This window comes from Ictalurus furcatus, chromosome 25 (genome assembly GCF_023375685.1).
Source record: "Ictalurus furcatus strain D&B chromosome 25, Billie_1.0, whole genome shotgun sequence".
NCBI lineage: Eukaryota > Metazoa > Chordata > Actinopteri > Siluriformes > Ictaluridae > Ictalurus > Ictalurus furcatus.
In genome coordinates this window covers 11,683,277-11,705,571 of record NC_071279.1, presented here as the reverse complement: position 1 = coordinate 11,705,571, position 22,295 = coordinate 11,683,277, and the positions used below count along the sequence as shown (strand labels likewise).

Below are 22,295 nucleotides of genomic sequence, written 5' to 3'. Positions count from 1 at the left end.
TACATTATGACAAATATTGAAAAGATAAAATAGATGCTTTAACAAAACTGTGATTCCAGGGTTCATTCAATTAAATTCAATTCAGTTGTATTTGTATAGCACTTTTAACAATGGACATTGTCACCAAGCAGCTTTACAGAAATAAATAAATAAATTCAGTATATACATTTTAAATGTATAAGTTTATCACTTATGAGCAAGCCAGAGGCGACGATGGTGTGGAAAAACTCCCTGAGACGATATGAGGAAGAAACCTTGAGAGGAACCAGACTCAAAAGGGAACCCATATTCATCTGGGTGACACCGGAGAGTGCGATTATAAATCGTTTCTCTTCTATAACTGTGTACTACATGCTCAAAAAGTGCTGACTGCGTAACCAGGAACTTATGAGAAACTTATGAATAAGAGCATCAGAGTCATTTCCAAATTCATTATAGTTTGAACTTAAAGTCTATCGTATTTAACTGAAGTTATTAACTGTTCAATGGTGGAGACTTGAGTGCAAACTGTTCTTAGCAACTGCAGTCCCATGGCCATCCAAGGAAGAACATCCACAGCAGTCTTTATGGTTTGCATGTGGTACCATCCACAGCAACCTCATGGTGAACTTTAGGCTGAACACCTGGGGTCATTCGTAGCAGGAGCCAGTGAGTTTCAGGTGAGGAAAACTCAAAATCACAATCAATCAATCAACCAATCAAATCACATGAGGATGAGGACAGTGGTGGATTAAGGTGAAAGCTAATTTTGCAAAAATGAACATAAAAAGGAAACTAGGTCTGATATTGGGACATGAGTACTTTTCACTTTGAAGAAGTCAGAAAGGTGGAACAGGAAACAGGAAGTGAGGCCATATCTTGGCAGTGTTGTTGCCGTTTGGCTGAAAAATGTTTTTTACTTCATGTACTCTTTCATTACAGTCCAATTCTGGGTGAAATACTCCCTGCCTACCTCAACATTTATAACCTAATTTACTTATGGTAAAACAACAGTACTTCCAAATGTGAAAGAATTCACAATGAGTGTTACAATGGGAAATGAGTTCTCGCTTTGATTATTAGCAGGACTCTACAGTGCGACCATTTTACTCGCATTTGTGACTGAAAAGTAGGTTACTTTGTGCGACTGTGAAAAAATATTTTGTCACACCGGTGCGAGTGACCTGTTCAGAGTTGTATAATACAACCGGAATAAAAACTACAGGAAGTCCAAAATGCGCAACAGTTACTTTCACACTGCTTTTCATCACCCCAGTCAACCGAACAAGTGTGCAAATACTGCAAAGAAGCCATTATGATGACAAGTAACACTGTATATCATCTGCTTCTCTCGGTTTCCCGAGCTCACAAACTGCCATCTTTTATTGATCCCGCAGAATGACCTGAACCTGAACCTGTGCCTGTCACCTGCTTGTGTAGACACAGCGGCGTCAGGCGGAGTGAATTAATAATAATGCTAACGCTACAAGCTGGGTTAATTCCTCACCAATCATAATCAAGAGTAGCAACTGTTCAGTCTGTAAACATACAGTACACTGCCACTCTCCTTCACTAACTCTAATAGGCAGCGCATTCACTAAATTTAAAACCAACGGTTGCCAGATATCACCACAAAAGTCAACTCCAGTCTTCATGTTTTGATTTAATCCCCCCAAAAACCCAATATTATCAGCAGACATAGCAACACTGTACTGGGGGAACACATCTAAATAACTGATAAACAAACAAAAAATTGAATAAAATGTCAAGACAGAAAATGTGCTTAGTTATAAATAAATCATTAATAAAAAAAAAGATATTACAATAAATTCATAAAATATAAATAAAATGAAATAATGTTTAATTACTAAGGGTTGTGTTTAATATCAATTTGACATTAAGCTTAGTTGGCTATTTCCTTAGAAGGCTATTAGCCTCCTTTTTCCTAATATGGAGCATATTTGTGTTAGTCTACTTTTAATTAGGACTCTTTATTTTTTAAGATATTTAAAAAATAAATATTTTATGCTTGTTTACTTATCAATTAACCAACAGTATTCCTCATTGCTATTATTTTAATTCAATTAACAGTGACCATGAGCAGAGAGCTTACATTTAACTGTTTATGATAGACCTCCTGATTAAAGCTTAAACAAAATAAAGATTGGTATCTGGATCGGTTTCGGTCGATCAAGAGGACAAGAAATCTAAATCGCTGTAAAAATCCTGATCAGAGCATCAGTAATGAACACCATTAAACTAAAGCGCTTTGCATCTGGCTGATAAATGAATTCACCCAATCACATCCTATATGAGATTATTCAGATATATGCACAATATACACAGAGCGGTTCGAGAACTGACTCCAGCCCTGAACCATGACAGTGGAAAATGGCTAATAGTGTAGCTTTAAATATATTTAAAAGGAGCAGACTTCAAAGACTTAACATTGATGTTTATTGTATTTGTTTACAAGGTGGAACAGGTAAACGGTTGTTGTTTTTTGCATACAGCTTATAAAATTAACTGAAAATATACATTTTAATTTATCAGAAGGTAAAGTAACTTGTCATGGCTCATACTATGTTCCTAGATTCGGTCATAATTGACAAGCTCAAGTTTTCTCATGCCTACTTGTGCCACAATATAACGCACATTAACGTTACCATCTCTAAAAAAAACAACAAAAAAAAAAACCCAAAAAACAAAACTTCAACCGTACTCCAAAATTTTTGACTGTGCTCCTAAATTTTTGTAATTAGGAGCACAAGCGGTCCTAAAAGAAATTGTTACCGTAGAGCCCTGATTAGCATCATCCACATTACCACCTGAGGTAAAGGTCACTCGTGGGATTTAAGGTAAATCGACGGATCTCAGTCACAGGTCTCTTTCGTCTGGGAAATAATTGCCGAATCGTTTACTGAGTTCTGTTTTGTTGGCTACATTTCTTGTTATTAATGTCTTTTTATTAAGTTATTTAAAGATTTTATATTTTTCATCTGTATAGAGTGGGGGACACAATGGCTTAATGGTTAGCACGTTTGCCTTGCACCCTCGAGGCTGGGGGATCTCCCACCTCCCACACCTCCTGTGTGTGCGCAGAGTGCATGTTCTCCCTGTGCTTCAAAGGTTTCCGCCGGGTACCTGGGTTTCCTCCCTCAGTCCAAAGCCATGCGCTGTAGGCTGACTGGCATTTTCGAATTGTCCGTAGTGTGTTAATAAGTGTGTGAATGTGTGTGTGATAGGTTGGCTTTATGCCCCAAGTTCCCAGGGATAGGCTCCAGGCTTCCCACGGCCATGCGTAGGATAAGCAGTACAGAAGATTGATGGATGGATGGATGGATAGATGGATGGATGTGTAGAGTGTGAAAGCACTTTTCTCTGTTTTTTTTTTTGTTTGTTTATGACGAGGTGAATACTGTGATATCTGGTTACAAACCGATTTGCTTAGGCTTAAGTCAATTTCATTATGGCATGCATCTTATCAAAAACTTAACCAAAGCATAACATGAACATGTGAAAAAGCCACACTTAAATAGCAATTTTTTAATCATCAGACTGAATGCATTTACCACTACGTTCGTTAAACTGGCTCCTTACCCAGCCTTTTTTTCCCCAGGCTGAAAGCCAAGGCAAGGTTACAAAGTAATCTAAATACAAACATTTCCATATCGTTTTTAGTCAAATATATGCATGTTTTCTAAAAGCAGAGATGTCGATGTACATTATTGACATAAAAAAAAATCAAGACGTGATTCGTCATTAATTTTGGCTGTTTTCCAGAATTTGACTGGCGCGACATGCAACGAGTATTCTCAGATTGCCACAGCGGTTTCGTCATTTTTCCGGTCTGGAATAAGACAGGGTGGTCCTGGTAATCATAGGCCCTACAGTGGAAATGTGGTCTACTTTATTAACCCTGCCCTGCTCAGCCTGTGTATGCATGAGGTACACTTTCTCCACAGACACACTGCATAACTGAGCAAGCAGGTACTCTTTACCCACATACTGTGCATTGGCATGCACAGTGAGTATATATATATATATATATATATATATATATATATATATATATATATATATATATATATATATATATATATATATATATTTTTTTTTTTTTGTATATAAGCGTGTGTGTATGTGCTATATTGATACAAGTTGGCAAGGGAATAAAGCTCAGTCTGTTCACTTGTTTTGTCAGCATAAAGATGTCCTTGGCTCAGGCTAGCCTCAAAGCCTCCAAGATTATAATCACACTACTGTTCTCCACACACAATCAGCTTTTCCTAAGTGCTCACTATAGGTTTTTTGGAGAGTTACAAAAAAAAAGAAAAAAAGAGGGGTGTGTGTGTCTCTCTGTGTGTGTCGCTGCACTGTGATAATAGGGTGATGAATAGGAGGCTACTCCATTCATCATGTTAGAACAAATAGTCGAGCACACACTGGCACACTCGAGAACAAAGAGAGAATCCATGCTGCAACAGAAGAAGCCCAAGCAAATCAAAACAGCGATAAGAGAACAAGTGCACACTGAATTATCAACAGCTGTGTCCACACACACTACATTTCTCATTTTTCACCCTATAAGGTTATGCATGTGGAACTGAATATTAAAAAAAAAAAAAAATTACACTCACATTCAGTGTTGTCTCCAACGTTCAGCTCAGAAGGGGTGCCTGCAAGAGCTTTAGCCTGGACAGGAGTGCTGCTATGCTCTGTGGTCTGGATAGTGGTAGTGGTGGTGGATGAGGTAGTTGTAGTGGTGGTGGTGGTTGGAGCAGATATGTCTTTGGTGGTAACAGTTGAGGACTTGCTCCTGCTTCGAGTGGTTGTTGCCAATAGGCTGGTGGTAATCTGAGGCCTAGTGGAGGCAGAAAGAGTCTGGGAGCGTGTAGAGGGAGCCGATGTGCTCGGTTTAGTCACGCCTTTGGGCAGAGATGTGGTGACGGTATCAGATAGTGTTGTACTGGATGCTCTTGAGGTCTGGTTATCTCCGACTGAAAGATTAGCCCCATCTTGACTTTCTGTTAGGTTTCCTGGAACACTTGTACTGTTTGTAGGTGCAAGAGTATTCACTGTAGGTCCAGCAGCTCCTGTAGGAAAACCTTTGTGGTAAAAATCAGAATGACACATATTAGCTTAGAAAATCAATCAGTAAACTGTTTAGTGTTTGATCACTGCAATCAATGAAATGTATGACAGAGGCAAAGACAGCGTTAGTTTACATTATGAATGAATTAATGCATTAGATTAGATATTAAAGTGGTGAAATAATTAGCTAAACATATAAGAAAGAAGAAACGAAAGCATTCACTTGTGTACGTGTTGGATATGATTAAAAAATGGATCAATTTAAAAGTCACTAATAATAAAGTGTACTATAGGAGTGCCACGATAGCTTCTAATTAGTCATGCAAAACATTTAAACAGTTTAAACCCTGAACTAACAATCATCTGTAGAAAATGCTGCTTTTGTCCATGGTCTCCACATCTGACATCTACAGCTGGCACAGCTCTCACATGATTAGACACAAACAGATTATACTCACAATAAATCCACTGTGAGGAGGCATTCGGGGCCAAGCACCAAAGGTGCGTAGGCACCTATCGTGTTTGTTTGTGTTCTTCTTATTATAATTCTATGGCAGAGGTCTATGGAAGCCCCTGGAACTGTATGGTAAAAAGTTGTGAAATTTGGCATGGTGACTGGGCATAGTGCCAAAGTCAATTTGCCAAATTTTGGGCTCTGTCCCTCAATGCTTCTAGTGCCTCTAATGTACCAAGTTCAAGGTACATTCACGCTCATAAATTTTGCACGCAATTAAGTCATTTTCTGCTATGTTGTATTATTTTGAATGCGCCGAAAAACATTCCTTCTCGACATCCTCCAAGGTCATTCATCCGATTACAACAACATTTAGCAAGTAGCCAGGATGACGGACCATCCTGACAAAAAAAAAAACAACTCCATGAAGAATTTTGATAGGACAAACCTTTTCACCATAATGCACTTACAAACTTGATAGCGAATACACCAATCAGTATGTGGGGCCATATCTCAGCAACAGTTTAGTGTTCCAACACACAACTTGGTAATTTAGTTAAGCACATTGTCTTTAAGCAGCCCAACAATATTTGTGTCATTGTACTACTGTAGCAGTCGCTTTAATATTAGTATAATGCTGTATACAAAAGTATAAAAGTGCTCATAACTCTTCAACCGCTTGACTTAAAATCGTAATTCCTTTGTCATGTGATTCCTTGGAGACTGCCGATTTGAAGTCACATATTGCTTTTGAATTCAGCTATATAATATGGTACGCATTGATGGCCAAAAAAGATTGTGATGTCATATATCTGCTGTGCTTCATTGTATAGACACAAAACATGACAATATGTTTATGACCATGTCTTGATGAAGCACAAAACATCAGTGTCATTTTACCACAGGGGGTGCTATGCAGTGCTTGGCCCCTCAGTAGCTGCTTGCAGCTCTTTTTTCATACTGAAAAGAAAGCTTGTTGAATTTACTTAATTCAATTATATACATCGATTCAATAGAATTAAATGAATTACATTAACACAATTTGTTTTCGCACATGCAGCATAATCTGAACGTGTATTTTTACAGCCCTGAACAAAACTGAACTCTGCACTCTGAATTGAATTGAGGATCGACCCCAGGTCACTGGCCTTCTGCAACAGCCACATTACCACGATATTTCATCATTTAATTGGTTTATATTAATACTGCATGAATGGATCACACTCAAGCTAATCTAGTAATTCAGAAATTAAATTAAGTTTTGTATAAGCAATGAAATCATGCTTTGAAGGGACACTTAATATTTTGATATAAACTATATGTAATATGTCCTCTTAAATCTGACTGACCACGTATTCCATTTTTTTGGTTTTCAGATACACTCAGTCTAACTATCCATCCATCAAACTATCCATCCATCCATCTGCCCATCAAACTATCCATCCATCCATCCATCCATCCGCCCATCGAACTATCCATTCATCCATCTGCCCATCGAACTATCCATCCATCCATCTGCCCATCAAACTATCCATCCATCCATCCGCCCATCGAACTATCCATCCATCCATCTGCCCATTGATCTATCCATTCATCCATCTGCCCATCGAACTATCCATCCATCCATCCAACTGCCCATCGAACTATCCATCCATCCATCAAACTATCCATCCATCCATCAAACTATGTATCTATCTATCTGTCCATCCATCGAACTAACCATCCATCCTTCTGCCCATCGAACTATCCATCCATCCTTCCATCTGCCCATCGAACTATCCATCCTTCCATCTGCCCATCGAACTATCCATCCATCCATCCGCCCATCGAACTATCCATCCATCCATCCATCTGCCCGTTGAACTATCCATCCATCCACCCATCGAACTATCCATCCATCCACCCATCGAACTATCCATCCATCCCTCCATCTGCCCATCAAACTATCCATCCATCCATCTGCCCATCAAACTATCCATCCATCCATCCATCGAACTATCCATACATCTATCCATCGAAAAATCCATCCACCTATCCATCCAATGAACTGTCAATCCATCCATCTATCTATCTATCTAGCTATCCATCCAGCCATCCATCTATGTACCCATCTATCATTTCAGTCTATTTGCAGTAAATTTAGGTTTGTTTTTTTTTAGTTGTAGAGCAATTTTTGTGTATGAACTTTACAGAGCAACATATGAATACACGATTGGGGAAAAACATGTTTGAGGCAACATTTAAGGGTCCACAAGCAAGAAAGTAATTACTTTATCTGACTGAATGTGAAATAATATTCTGCAAATAAAGGCGAAAACTGATTAATGTCTGATACTTATTTCAGTTGTTTCCAGAGTTGCATTTTTTACTCTAATTTTGTGTTAATTTATTTTAATTTATGCAGTTGTTTATAGTTTTATTATTCTTTTTTGTTAACTATAACCCAAGGGAGAAGGGAAAGGCAGGTGGTATGACAAGGACAGTATGTTACTGTGTGACTGTGAGCTGACTCGCGAGAGAAAAGCCGAGATTGGAATGTGAAATGTGGAACTTTAAAAGGAACACAGTGAAAATGAGTACAGTCTGTGTGCGACACTAAGTGTTAGGGAGAGATGTTTGAGATCGAGATTTATCTCATTTTCATGCCGTGGTGTAGCACATACACATAAGGGGTGTGTGTGTGTGTGTGTCTGACAGCAGATGTTGTGGTGCTGACGAGGTGCTTTTCTGCACTTGCAAATGAACCGAAGCAAACGTCATCAGGCTTCAAACTTTCTCACCTTCCTGTCAAATCTCACACTGCCTTTTGTCACACAGCCTTCCGCCTCCACCCCCTCCACCCCAACTATCATTCTAGCTTAGATTTACTGTGCCTCTTTTGTAATTCTATGTGCCAGGTTTGTTTGATCCTATTGTTTCACAAATAGCATACTGCTTGGCTTATGCTCCCTAAAATTGGCAATGCAACGGATCAACAAATTAGAGTCTGCAGTACACATTTACAGTTACTAACACAATCCTTAAATTTAGGTCAGCCTTCCAGCACACACGGTTCTACTAGGTAGCACAATCGTCTAACCATCTTTACCGGCATCACACAGCTGGTAAACAGACGATTTGCATGATCCGTCTGTTACACGAGTGCTTTGTACATACAGCATGTATTATCTCTGCAAGAAACCATGTTCGTTCTGTTTACTGAGCTACAGAGGCTCTGTCCAGGCTGTCTCTGCTCCTCGTCTCAGGTCTTGGAGACACATGGATATACACAAAAATCCAAGGATGATGATAATAAACAGAACGGGCTCAATTATTTCATTTTGATTTTACTTGAAAAATGTTTATAGGTATACTGTACGTGTTCTTTATAAAATCTGGAAAATGATAGTACTGCGATAATGCAATAATTAAACACTATTTTGTATTCAGTTATTGTAACTTGAAAAGAAAAATGGCCCTTATTCATCAGAGTTACAAACGAGGAAAGATTTCAGTGCATAATAATGTTGTGAGAATGAAATCTGCTACCGAGTCATCAAATTGTTCTACGTCAAGAAAACCGTGCAGTGATTCGAGCACTACTCATGAATCAGTTTCAGCTGCGTGGAAACAAGCTCACAGCTACTAGTCGTATGTATAGAACACGCACCACCCCATTTTACCCTCATCTACTACATCCAATTTACATAACACCCCATCATTTATGCAGATGTCATGCGAGTAAGACAATAAAAGGAAAGCATCAAGCAGGCTACTCAAGATCCAAGCAAGATCAGAGGGAAGAAAGAGCCGTCTAAGGTCCGAGAAAGGAAGTAAACACAGAGAGGGGGAAAAAATTATTCAGTGAAGCCGAGTTAGAGTGTTAGTGTTGTGGTTTGAGATAGTTGCAAATAAAAAGACAGTCAAGTCCCTCAGGATTTTACGATCGCAGAAATGAACGTAAAATCAAGGAAACTCCGCAATATTTACAGGACCTTGCAATTTTTCAGCATTACTGCAGATTTTCTGCAGATTCGGGCCAAGGTGTGAGTACAGTTAAAAGGTCTAATTTACCAACAAACATCATTGTGAAAGACCGTGCAAAACTATATCCTGCAATTGCAATTTCGACAGTTCAAGTAGAAAGGCTTTTACTGAACAGAATATATATTCAATGACTTGAGGACATACAGCCTGTACAGTACACTGCACTAAGTCTAATGCAAAAAAAATTTTTCCACACCATCCTTCGACAGAAGTAATTCAGCATTTCAGCATTCAGAAATGACATTCTTCGCTACAGTTGTTTTGTTCACTCCAATCTTTTTACATTAATTCCGCTTATATTTTTGTTGTAGCTCATTTCCTCCGCTTCCCGAATAAAATACCTCAACATGCTATTTCTTTATTATGCTCATGCTAATTCGTGCATGGATTTGTGTCTTTGTGATTTTATGTTGCAGTGACCATTATAACCCATACAAATAGGACTGGTGAAGGTCAAAATAATTAAGCTGTCATAACATGAAATTGCTATTCCCTAAGGTGCAAGAGTTAGATTTTTCTTACTTGTACATGTCTACTCACATGGCGTTAATGAGAGTAATATACAGTGCCCTCTGAAACTATTGGAACGGCAAGGCCAATTCATTTGTTTGTGCTATACGCCAAACACATTTGGGCTCGAGTTTAAAAAATGGATACAAGATGAGAGTTTGGGATTTCAGCTTTTATTTCTCTGCAAATTCCACACTGGCTTTCTGATTCTTACTGCTGATGAGTGGTTTGCATCTTGTGTTTTGGCCTCTAGATTTCTGCTCTCGAAGTCTTCTTCGAACGGCGGATTGTGATACCTTCAACCCTGCCATGTGGAGGTTGTTGGTAATGTCACTGACTGTTGTTTTTGGGTTTTGTTTTTTCGTCAGCTGCTGTTGTTTTTTTGGCCGACCCATTCGGGGTCTGTTGCTCAGTACATCAGTGGTTTCTTTCTTTTTCAGGACATTCCAAATTGTTGTATTGGCTATGCCTGATGTTTGCGCAATGCCTGATAGATTTTCCCTCTTTCCTCAGCTTTAAAATGGCTTGTTATCCTATAGATGGCTCTCTGGTCTTCATGTTGGTTTATACTTTTTAACAACAAATTTTGCCTTCACGGGTGAAACTGAAGGTTAAAACCAAGAGTAGATGTTCAGAGCTATTTATTGTTTAAAACACTCAATCTAACAGGACAAAAAAAAAAAAAAAAAAAAAAAAAAAAAACACACACACAGTTCCAATATTTTATTTTTGCTCACCTACAAATCGGGTGGTCTGATACAAAATGTGCTATGTTTTATGTCCTTTAAAACATCAACATATAAATACCAGGAAATAAAAGCTGAAATTCTAAACTCTCGTCTCACATCCATCTTTCGATCTCAACCCCAAATGTCTTCAGTCTACAGCAAAAACAAATGAATTGGCCTTGGAACAGCAGATGCCAGATACAGAAAAAGAAAACTAGAAAGCCTCACCTGGAGCGACTGTACTGTTTACTGTATCGTTATAGCTCTGGCTGAGCGTGTCGTTAGCAGAGAGATCTGCTGTAGCTCTGCTATCTTCCTCGGAGGAAGCGCTGAGAAGTGTAGGTCTTGAAAAGGATTCTGGTTTTGCAGTGGAGGACCTCTGGGGAGGTGAGGAGGTGGATGGCATGGTGAAGTTTGGAAGATGTGCGGGTGAGCTGGAATCATCTTCACCTGGGGATACACACACACATACACACACCAGAGTTTCCGTTAGTTTCCATTTTCCAGAGTTAGTTAAAAATTCAAAATGTCAGATAAAATTCAAAAAAATTTCAGACACAATGTCTGGTAAAAATATGAACAAAGTTCATTCGCAATTGCACGTCTAAATAAGGTCTTTGCGCAAATATGTTTTTCACATGTTTTCTCCTGTAACGTGCACTCTGATACTTTTATCTTTCATTTGACTTGATTGTTTGATTGTTATTATTATATCGCTGTAACACTTCTAGTTTGGGTCAGGAATGAGGAGGCAGGCTGATTACAACTCAAAAGGGCTTTTTATTCTCTCTATTTTTACTTTTGCTTTTCAGCTGACTCATTCGACAACACACACACATACACACACACAATCTCTGCGATGGTCTCTATCTCGCTCTTGTTTCTTAGTGGAGGCACTGAAAGCACAAACACACACACACAAGTAAACTCGGGCTAATCCAACACAGGTGAGAATCACGTGTTACATGCCAATTCGACCCGCCTCCTCACCGTCCACAGCTGATGCTCGACCACGCCCCCCGCCGCCACAATCGCATCTACTACTCATAGTCCAAAACATTAGAGTGCAAAATAAAACACAGAAATGAGATGACCAGATTTTTTTTTTTACATTTATTCATTTAGCAGACGCTTTTATCCAAAGCGACTTACAAATGAGGAAATACAAGCAAAGCAATAGATCAAGTGGAGAACAATACAAGTAGTGCTACTATACAAGATCTTTAATTGAGTTCTAGAGAAGCAAAGTCTGCAGAATAGAGGTGTAAGAGCCAAAGTAAGTTTTTTTTGTTTGTTTGGGGGTTTTTTAAGGAAAATGTGGGGTTGGCGTTTTAGGGGTTAGTTAGGTGTTCATGGAAGAGGTGGGTCTTTAGCTGTTTTTTGAAGATAATGACAGATTCTGTGGTCTGGATTGAGGTTGGAAGTTCACTCCACCACTCAGGGACAGTTAGTGCAAAAGTTCTGGAAAGGAACCTTGAGTTTGTCCGAAAAACTTTGTAATTTCCCGACACGTTGGCCGGTACCACATAAGTCCAAGGTTAGAGGCAAACACTATCTTAGATACATAGAGGTCAATCACATCTTAGATACATTCAGAGCAACATAACGGCTTTATGGGAACTGATGACTTGCACGTGCAGGAGAACAGCTTCCTAATGACTTCCTGGAAACAACTCATGAACATGCATAATGGACTGATCATGTGTTTGTTGGTGGCAGAGAGATGATCCAGATGGAGAGAGTGATGAATCTGTTTTAATGCACATGTTAAAGAGGGAGTAAGACTTGAAGGAAAAAACAGTGGACGAGAAACACAAAACGGGAAAAGCTGCTATTAAATGATTCCTTTTTAATATATTATTCAGAACAATCTGGATTTTCTGATTGGAAATGAGTCCTATCTGGCCATTATGAATAAGGAATGAGCAAATGGGGTCTGTAACTAATTTAAGCCCCGGGGGCAATTATGACTCACTTGGACATCTACAAGAGACAATACCTTTACTTCTTTGCTGTACTGCAAGAAGGGCAAAAAAGATAGTAACCATCAAATTCCCTTTTCACTCCAATCACTACTGTCTTGGAATTTAGAGATAAACAACATGTACGTACGGAAATAAATACAGTAGTGTACAAATTCAATTCAGCAGCCTTCATATGACATTGTCCTTACCTGAACCACTATCTAAACTTACTGACTATATCTTTGGCATCTGGAAAATTCATGGCCCACATTATCTACACAATACGTAAATCACTCCTGAGATTTGTAGCTGTGTTTCCATCCACATATTTTATGCAAATTTTGGGATTGCATAATTTTTTTTTTTTTTAAATGCTGGATCGAAACACCAAATGCGAATAAAATCTCCAAAATGCACATTTAAAAACAAACAACAAAAAAAAACAACTTATGCACTCAATTGAGGCGGCTCATTTAAAAAATAAAAAAAATAATAATAATAAAAAAAAAAAATCGATAAGACACGCAAAAATTATGATGGAAACACATTCACTGAATAAATTCCTCGATGTGCATCAAAACAGTCATGTGACTTTGCCTCAACAAGTCATGTGATTGGATAATTGGCTCAGAAAAAAAAAAAAAAAAATTGCGTTGAGCGAGATGCCGTTTCCCTGGAAGTGATGATTTTCGTCTCTTGAACATACAGGACGGAAACTCTGCTTTATTCGCAAACATTTTATGTCATATTTAAATTTTTCGCAGAAGTTAAATTTGAAACTTGGATGGAAACATAGCTACTGAAGCCTACAATATGCATCCAAGCTCTCTAGCAATGATCTCCTCAACTGACATCACAATAACACGGCTACGCACAGCAGTACACAAAGTAGCACTTCTTATCTTCAAATGACTTGTATGCTGTATATACACACAAAAGTATTTGCTTTTAGATCAATCAAAATACAGACATATTCACTTGTTAAATCTAAAAACATCAACTATACAGATCACTGTTTTGAGGAGGTAAATATACATCACTCATCGTAATTAGCTAGTTAATAAAAACAGACAAACATGGAGACGTCCATGTTTTTCCCCCACTTTGTAGCTCGAATGCACGAATGACGTCATTCAGAGCTCCAACTTCCCACTTCGTAGCTAAGTCGAATGCGGGATTAATGTGCCTTACCACCTTACCATTAGCTACGGTCTTGTCCTGATTCTTTCTCTCTAAAACTTGCTTTAATTTGTATGACTACAGCTTTTTACATCCTCCCAAAATGAAGGATGAAACACCAACGCCACGGCATACTTTGATTTAAGCTTGAGCAGAATTTCAGTTCAATCACTCTATTCTCATAAATATCTGAGATCATTTAGATCTTAGATCCAGGGTTGCCAAAGTACTCAGAGCAGTCAAAACTAGTACACACTTGCTCTCATTATGAAATCTCACCGTTTCCCGCTTTGCCCTCCTCTTTCCCTGCCATCACATCAAGTCTTCCACAGAAACCCATTTCCTTGCTCTTCCCCTTAGACTCGGTCCCTCCCTCTCCTGTTTTGATTTTGAGAGAAGCCAGTGACTCCATATTAATGCTATTAGAGCACTGATAGAGAGGCATGCCACTCTCATAGCAATCCTAATCTCTCTCTCTCTCTCTCTCTCTCTCTCTCTCTCTCTCTCTCTCTCTCTCTCTCTCTCACACACACACACACACACACACACACCCCAGCCGGAAAAAGGAGTCAGTTTCCACTGAGCATGAGCACACACCAATGCGAAAATGTAAAGTATGTTACATTTATCTGAATCCATTATGACAATGTTTTTTTTTTTTAATCTTTCACCACTCTTGAATATCTTCAGCATATTTATGTTCGGCTAGAAGGTTTTACTCTCAAATTTTAGATTCGAATCGAATTATATTTAACTCGGTTCACTGAATGGTTTCATTGCACTGTATGAATGCAATCAGTGACCCAAGCTATACAAATACGTGAACTAGAAACTTGACGGGTTATGCTGTGTATCCAAAAATAATTTCCAAATAGTCTCCACCCACTCACACAAGTGCTAATAGCCATAGAGAGTAAGGGCTAACACATGCTTCCTCTGAGACACATGCAGCTCAGTTTATGTCATATCACAGGGCAGCTGGACAGGACCACCAATTGTCCTTCTATATACATAAGCGGCCGCGTTTCTGTTGCACCACTCAGCCCCATGGTGGCTAAAGTTGATCGCCAGTGTTTTGAGGACATTAAATAAGATACTCCAGAGATACTCAAATGCTGATTATGATGCCAAAGTGTGATGTAAAATGTGTTGTAAAGTTAGAAATTAGTTAGTGGGTAGGGGGTTACTGACCTTTTTTATTTATTTATTTATTTTTTTTAAAGGGAAACAAGGGCCACTTCACCCAGTATGTAAAACCACACAGTAGCTCTTGTCCTTCTGTTAAACCCTTCCCCTTTTTCACTAAACACGATTCCTCCAAACCACATATCTCAGAGCAGCTGACTCTCTCAAAAAGTTCTCTCTCTCACACCACAAGTCAGTGTCCTCAGGGAGAGTTGTGTGCACAAGCATGCGTGTGTGTGTGTGTGTGTGTGTGTGTGTGTGTGTGTGTGTGTGTGTGTGTGCGTGCGCACACCAATCTACCACACCCTGAGCCCCACAATAATGGCCCTGTTCTCCAGAGTGGATGGAGCACCACGGCTTACACTCTCCTGACGCAAACACACACTGAGTGCAGCTCACATGTGAGCATCACAATGCACAATGACCACATTTATCATGAGCAATTATACAGAGTTAGCACAAGTAGACTGGGAACCTCTATTTCCAGTAGTTGGCTAAAAGAATCAGTGTTTGTGTGTGTTGTAGACTAATATATATATATATATATATATATATATATATATATATAATACTGGTGTATACCCATTATAGCCCCTGTATTCTTGTCAAAACATTAGGCCTACAGGGATGCTAAAGGGGCAGACTGACAGGGACTGTATTGTTACACCATTTACTGAGAGGTCTCACTGGTATAGGTTGAGAGAAGTGAGTTAGCTCTCGAAGTATACCGTGGTTCTGCTCTGCCCTTCTCGTTTTTGTTCATATTCACCATTTGCTTCTTGCACCTTCTATTCTATTTATGCAGCCTGGTCAGAGCACACCCTGTGCTTTTTGATTCTAAGCAAGATATCCTAGTTCTGGAAGTACTGATTACGGGGATGTGTGCAGATGGCTAGATCGATCTATCTATCTGTCTGTCCAGCCATCCACCCATCCATCCATCCATCCCCGCTTTTCCGACACAGGGTCGAAGGGAGATCAGAGCACAAGGCGGGGGACACCCTGGACAGGGTGCCAAGCTATCGCAGGGCACATGTTCACACACTACGGACAATTTGGAAACGTCAAATCAACCTACAACGCATGTCTTTGGGCTGGGGGAAGGAAACCGGAGTACCCAGAGGAAACCCCCGAAGCACAGGGAGAACATGCGAACTCCTCGAAGAAAGGGTTCGAAGAGAGCACAACCTGTGTTTGTGAAGATCATTGGACAAGAAATGAATTTGCAGTGAGCAAACAAACAAAAAAAAAAAAAAGAGAGAGAAAATAGCATCGGGAGCAGTTTAGGATACATGATTTAACAACTAAACATTGTGTAAACGACAAAAAACAATACAGAGTCAGGGAACAAAACAGAATCAGGCACAAATGAACTGCTGAACTGGTCTGATCATATCTTCATCATCATCATCATCATTGTTATTGCATGGAAAGAAGTGCAAGTTATGCTGCATTCTACTAAAGGTCATATCTCGTATTTGGAGATCATTTCTGACCTCCAACCAGGGAATTATCTAAGAAAATGCCACCTCAACTCGGAGTTCAGCAAGTGATGTCAAACCAACATGGCTGCCCACAGCATCAACAGCAAACAAGGTATCACTTCTTACCTTTAAGCGAGTCATCCATCCATCCATGCTTTAGATCCATCAACATGTAGACTAATTCACTTGTTAAATCTATAACACTGACTATACAGCTCGCTGTTTCACATCACTCATCACAGTTCGCTGGATAGCTTGTTGCAGACAAAAGACTAACATGGACACATCCATGCTTTCCCCCCTACTTACAGAGGTAATAACAAAATTACGCAATTCCCTCTTGGGAGGAATGTCAAACGCAGCATTATTTTGAGCACAGGAACTTTAGAAGATAAGGAAGAGAGGAGAATGAGTTCTGAGAAGGAGGTAAAGGTGAGGAGAAGCAGAGAGGTGTGAAATCCTGGCTGTGGAAAAAGTGAGACAGATACTGAAATAAAAGTACGTGTGAAGGAAAGAGGAGAGGCAGAAAGAAAGACAGTGCTTGGAAGGATGAGAGATTTCTCTCTTTAATGTATATTAAAGAGACTAATAAAGAGAAACTCATGGGAATAGCTATGTGAAAAACAGAATGAAGGGGGTAAGACGGTTGCACCATTACGGGCTGAATAACATTTGGTCATGAGCGGTGGCCTAGAAATAGAAACAAAGCGTTTCTCACCACAACCATTATCACATACACACACCTGGCCACACGCACCTGGTCAAGCGTTTGCTTTTAAACTAGCGTTCATTTAGCATGCGGTTTTGTTAATCGCAGCTTTGAAGGGGAGTTCAAAGAGCAAGCATTCTCTGATCTGATGAGCTTAAATCACGACAGGAGACTGAAGGGAAACAAGGATTTAGATCCAGGAAAAAAAGCAGAACGTTCAACTAACGACCTACACAAGTAGAGAAAAAGGTCAAAAATTGTCTTTATTGTTGAACTTTTGGACAAAAACACACACACACACACACAAATATTATATATATATATATATATATATATATATATATATATATATATATATATATATATATATATATATATATATATAGCGAGAGAGAGAGAGAGAGAGAGAGAGAGAAACATATATTTGAAGTATATTCCCAATGATATTTTACTCTATTTTTTTTGTACACCTGGGTGACTAGGAACAGTAAATTGTTCAACCATAACTTCCTGACTTCCTGTTTCACAGGGGTATAAATATGAGGTAACACACAGGCCAAATTCCCTTAGTCATTCATAACAATGGGGAAGACCAAGGAATATAGCTGTGATGTGCGGCAAAAGGTTGTTGAGCTTCACAAAATGGGAAGTGGCTATAAGAAAATAGCACAAGCATTGAAAAGGAACATTTCCACCATCAGGGCAATAATTAAGAAGTTCCAGTCAACTGGAAATGTTATGAATCAACTTGGAATTGGACGCGTGTCTATATTGTCTCAATGCACTGTGAAGAGGATGGTTCGAGTGGCCAAAAAATCACCAAGGATCCCAGCTGGAGAACTGCAGAAGTTAGTTGTGTTTTGAGGTCAGAAAATCTCCAAAACTACAATCTGAAGTTACCTACATCACCACAAGTTGTTTGGAAGGGTTTCAAGAAAAAAGCCTCTACTCTCATCCAAAAACAAACTCGAGCGTGTTCAGTTTGCGAGACACTACTGGAACTTCAAATGAGATCGGGTTCTATGGTCAGATGAAACTGAAATAGAGCTTTTTGTCAATAAACACCAGAGGTGGTTTTGGTGAACACAGAGAGGTAGCCATATGGAAAAGTACCTCATGCCCACGGTTAAATACGGTGGTGGCTCTTTAATGTTTTGGGGCTGTTTTTCTGCCAGAGGACTGGACATTTTGTTAGGATACATGGCATCCTGGACTCCATCAAATATCAATATATATTAAATAAAAAGCTGACTGTCTCTGACAGAAAGCTTAAAATGGGCTGTGGTTGGATCTTCCAGCAGGACAGTGATCCAAAACATACATCAAAATCAACACAAAAATGGTTTACTGACCACAAAATCAAGATCCTGCCATGGCCATCCCAGTCTCCTGACTCGTGTTATGGTCCAACCACTTCTGGGCATTATAGATGAAATTGGTCCAAATATTATCCTTTTTTTTACTGTAAATATGATTACAGGTCCAGTTGTATTGGAAGCTACATATGTGCAGGACTCCATCTTAGATTTTTCTTCATGGTCATATTTTCAGATATATGGCTTCGTGTGCACTTGGAGAGAGTGGGAACACTACATTTATAGAAGTAGACATCATGGGTAAGGTGAGAAATAGATGTGTTTAGAAAAGGTTACACATGACATTTCATACAAATCCTTCTGTTTTTGCATTTCTTGGAAATTTATCCAAACTGATTTTTCGCTCTGGCCCACTTGACAATGAAGTCCATAAGACCACTTTAAGCCATAGACTCCACAGAGAGGGGCTTTATGGAAGAGTGGCCAGAAAAAAAGCCATTGCTTAAAGAAAAAAATAAGAAGACACGCTTGGAGTTCTCCAAAAGGCATTTGGCAGACTCCCCAAACACATGGAAGAAGCTTCTCTGATCAGATAGACCAAAAATTTTACTTGGGAAATTGATTATGAAAAGTGCTATGTGTGACACGAACCCAACACTTCCCATCATCCCGAGAACACCATTCCCACAGTGAAGCATGGTGGTGGCAGCATCATGCTGTGGGGAAGCTTTTCATCGACAGGAACTAGAAAACTGGTCAGGATTGAAGGAAAGATGGATGGCATTAAATACAGGGCAATGCTTGAGATAAACCTATTATAGATTTGAGACTGGGATAGACATTCACCTTCCAGCAGTACAATGACCCTAAACATACTGCTAAAGTGACACTGGAGTGGTTTAAAGGGAGACATTTTAATGTCTTGGAATGGTCTAGTCAAAGTCCAGACCTTAATCCAATTGAGAATCAGTGGCATGACTTGAAGATTACTGTACACCAACACAGCCCATCTAACTTGAAGGAGCTGGAGCAGTTTTGTCTTGAAGAATGGGCAAAAATCCCTGTGGCTAGAGGTGCTAAGCTAATAGGGACATACCCCACGAGACAGTGCAGCTGTAATTTCAGTGCAAAAGGCAGCTCTATAAACTACTGACTTTTGGTGAAGAGGGAGGGGATACTTATGCACTTTTGTCTTAATAATTTTGTTACAGTGAAAAATATTTTGCACCCTCCGAGTCATAGGCATGTTGTGGGGGAGGGGAGGGGTGTAATTACTTTCACTGTACTACAAAAAACATTTTTAAAACCCCACTATAAGTTGCAGATGGCTGTACAGAAATGCACAGCACTACATGATTACATTTCAACAAATAATCTCTTCCTGCTCAAGCACAGCGACTATGGAACATTTTCTTTTTCGAACAACAGAGACAAGAATCTGCTTAGCCAGACTTACAGTCAGCGATTTATAATGCCTATGCCTCTTTTCCACTCAAACATCTATCGCTCATTCTGCAAAGTAATACTGACTAAGCTGGATTACCTACCTCATGTATCGGCCACGAAAAATACACCTCACATGCACCAACAAACAAAGGAAAGGAAAGCACATCGGTTCCTTCACAAAGACGACATGTAACAACAAGGACAGTGGAAGTGTCTGAGTCAGTGAAACTATGGCACATAAACCATTTCCATATTTAGAATGAAAATTTGCTTTCGCAGTTCCAAACAGTGTGCGTACTGTACAGTATAGTTTTCAATACGCTTTGGAAAGTATGGTTTATTTTTACACTGTACAACAGGAAAGATGGATGAAAGTTTATAAGGGCTCGATTCCCAGTGGTGAGGACAGGACAAGACTGCGCACAACAAGATGTCAGCAGGCAGTCAGTTAGAACATGGAGTGCGACAAAAGGAGGTTTGGCTCTAAAAATAAACCGTGATTGTTCCAATACATGTTCAGAACAGTCTTCCTCACCCACCTACACGACACTTGAACTTCCCAAGGTGGTGAAAACCCTAATGTATAAACTGAGGGTTCTGTGAGTCTTAATATCATGTTAAGAGAAATAAACCTTGATAAAAGATACCACAGAAAGAGCAGGAGCATGCGTAGCTTCATGCGGGTTCAGTTTTTAACACTCCAACACACCCCATATAGCCCCAGTGAGTGATGTAATACCAATTTCTTTTTCTGCTTCCGTAACAGAGAAAGAGGTTTATGTCTAAGTGTGCAAACACGAAGAAGAAGAAAAAAAGCTCAACTCACACGTTTCTATATAAACACTAAAATCAATGGAACCTCTGTTTTAGGTTTAAAAAGCAATACGACCGTCGCATGCTTGTTTTTCCTGTCTCGTGTTACTTGGAGTAGGTGCAGATATCTCAATATACCCCAACCACCTCATATAACATGTGCACACACTGCAATTATTATATGATACTGCTAAAGAATCATCTCATATACCATATTTCTCATGCATTTAGCATTTATTTCTCTTATTTATGGGCAGCTAGTCATCCTTTGCCTCGAATATAAACAGAGGATTTGCAGTGAAAGTGTTAAGGCAACATTTAAGGAGTATTGGGAGACTTTCAGACTGGGAAAGATTGAGTCAGCTTGAGATGGCATGATTTGGTTTAAATATCATTTGTTTCACACACACACACACACACACTAAACTGTAGGGCAAGACCACCAGTGAAATCTGGCCATCCAGATCAAGCGGACCATGTGTGAAATGCAAAGCAGAAGCTCTGACTGCATCAATCTGTAATGTAATCATGATTCAGATTTTCTCTTCTAATCAGTTTTAGGTCTTTCACAGACCTCGAGTGCCTTAACCAGCACCACAGAGCTGAAGAAGAAAGTGGAAAAGCTGGGCTGTAATTAAGTCAGCCGAGCTCTGCAGAAGTCGCCTGAAATAGAGAATTTAATGGCAGATCTGTTTTTCATTCCTATGGACATTTAAACTGTTTTCTGTAAGGACAGCCAAGAAAGTGAGTGAAAGAAGAAAGGCAGTTGGATTGGTGTGTGAGGAAAGCTCGTCTCAGAGAAAAACAAAAAAAAGAAAAAATATGTAACTGCAGATATTATATATATATATATATATATATATATATATATATATATATATATATATATATATATGTACACACACACACACACATCCACTTTCCATACTGCTTATCCTGCACAGGGTCACAGAGGCTCTCAAGGCAGAGGACACCCTGGACGGTGTCATGCATACACTTCTGACAATTTGGAAATGCCAGTCCGTCTACGGTGCACGTCTTTGGACTCGGGGAGGAAACCGGAATACCCAGAGGAAACTCCATGGAGCCAACATGGAAACTCTGCACACACACAGGGTGGAGAGGATTTGAACCCCCAACCCTGAGGTGTGAAGCGTTCTGACCACTAAGCCACTGGGCCACCCACCCATTCTCGCTCTCTCGCTCACATACATACATACATACATACATACATAATATATATATATACACACACACACACACACACATGCTCACGTGGCACTTATCTATGAACTAATGACTTGGCAGGAACTTGTATTAAGTTTGTCTCATTTACAATTTGCTTTTGAATCAAAACACGACCAATCTATCCCGGAGCAATCCCGTGTTCCACCAGAAGTGTAATGAA

The 22,295-nt window shown here is 39.4% G+C and overlaps 1 protein-coding gene across 2 annotated transcripts in view; it reads right to left on the bottom strand.

The window, feature by feature from the left end:
• The window catches only part of LOC128600859 (uncharacterized), a 31,772-nt gene that overhangs the window by 3,998 nt on the left and 5,479 nt on the right, over positions 1-22,295 (bottom strand). For both annotated transcript variants that reach the window (XM_053613568.1, XM_053613567.1), the window contains exons 2-3: positions 11,020-11,241; positions 4,620-5,087 (exon numbers count right to left, since the gene is read on the bottom strand). In XM_053613568.1, the coding sequence (XP_053469543.1) occupies positions 4,620-5,087; positions 11,020-11,241 (690 nt within the window). The remainder of the gene's footprint in view (positions 1-4,619; positions 5,088-11,019; positions 11,242-22,295) is intronic.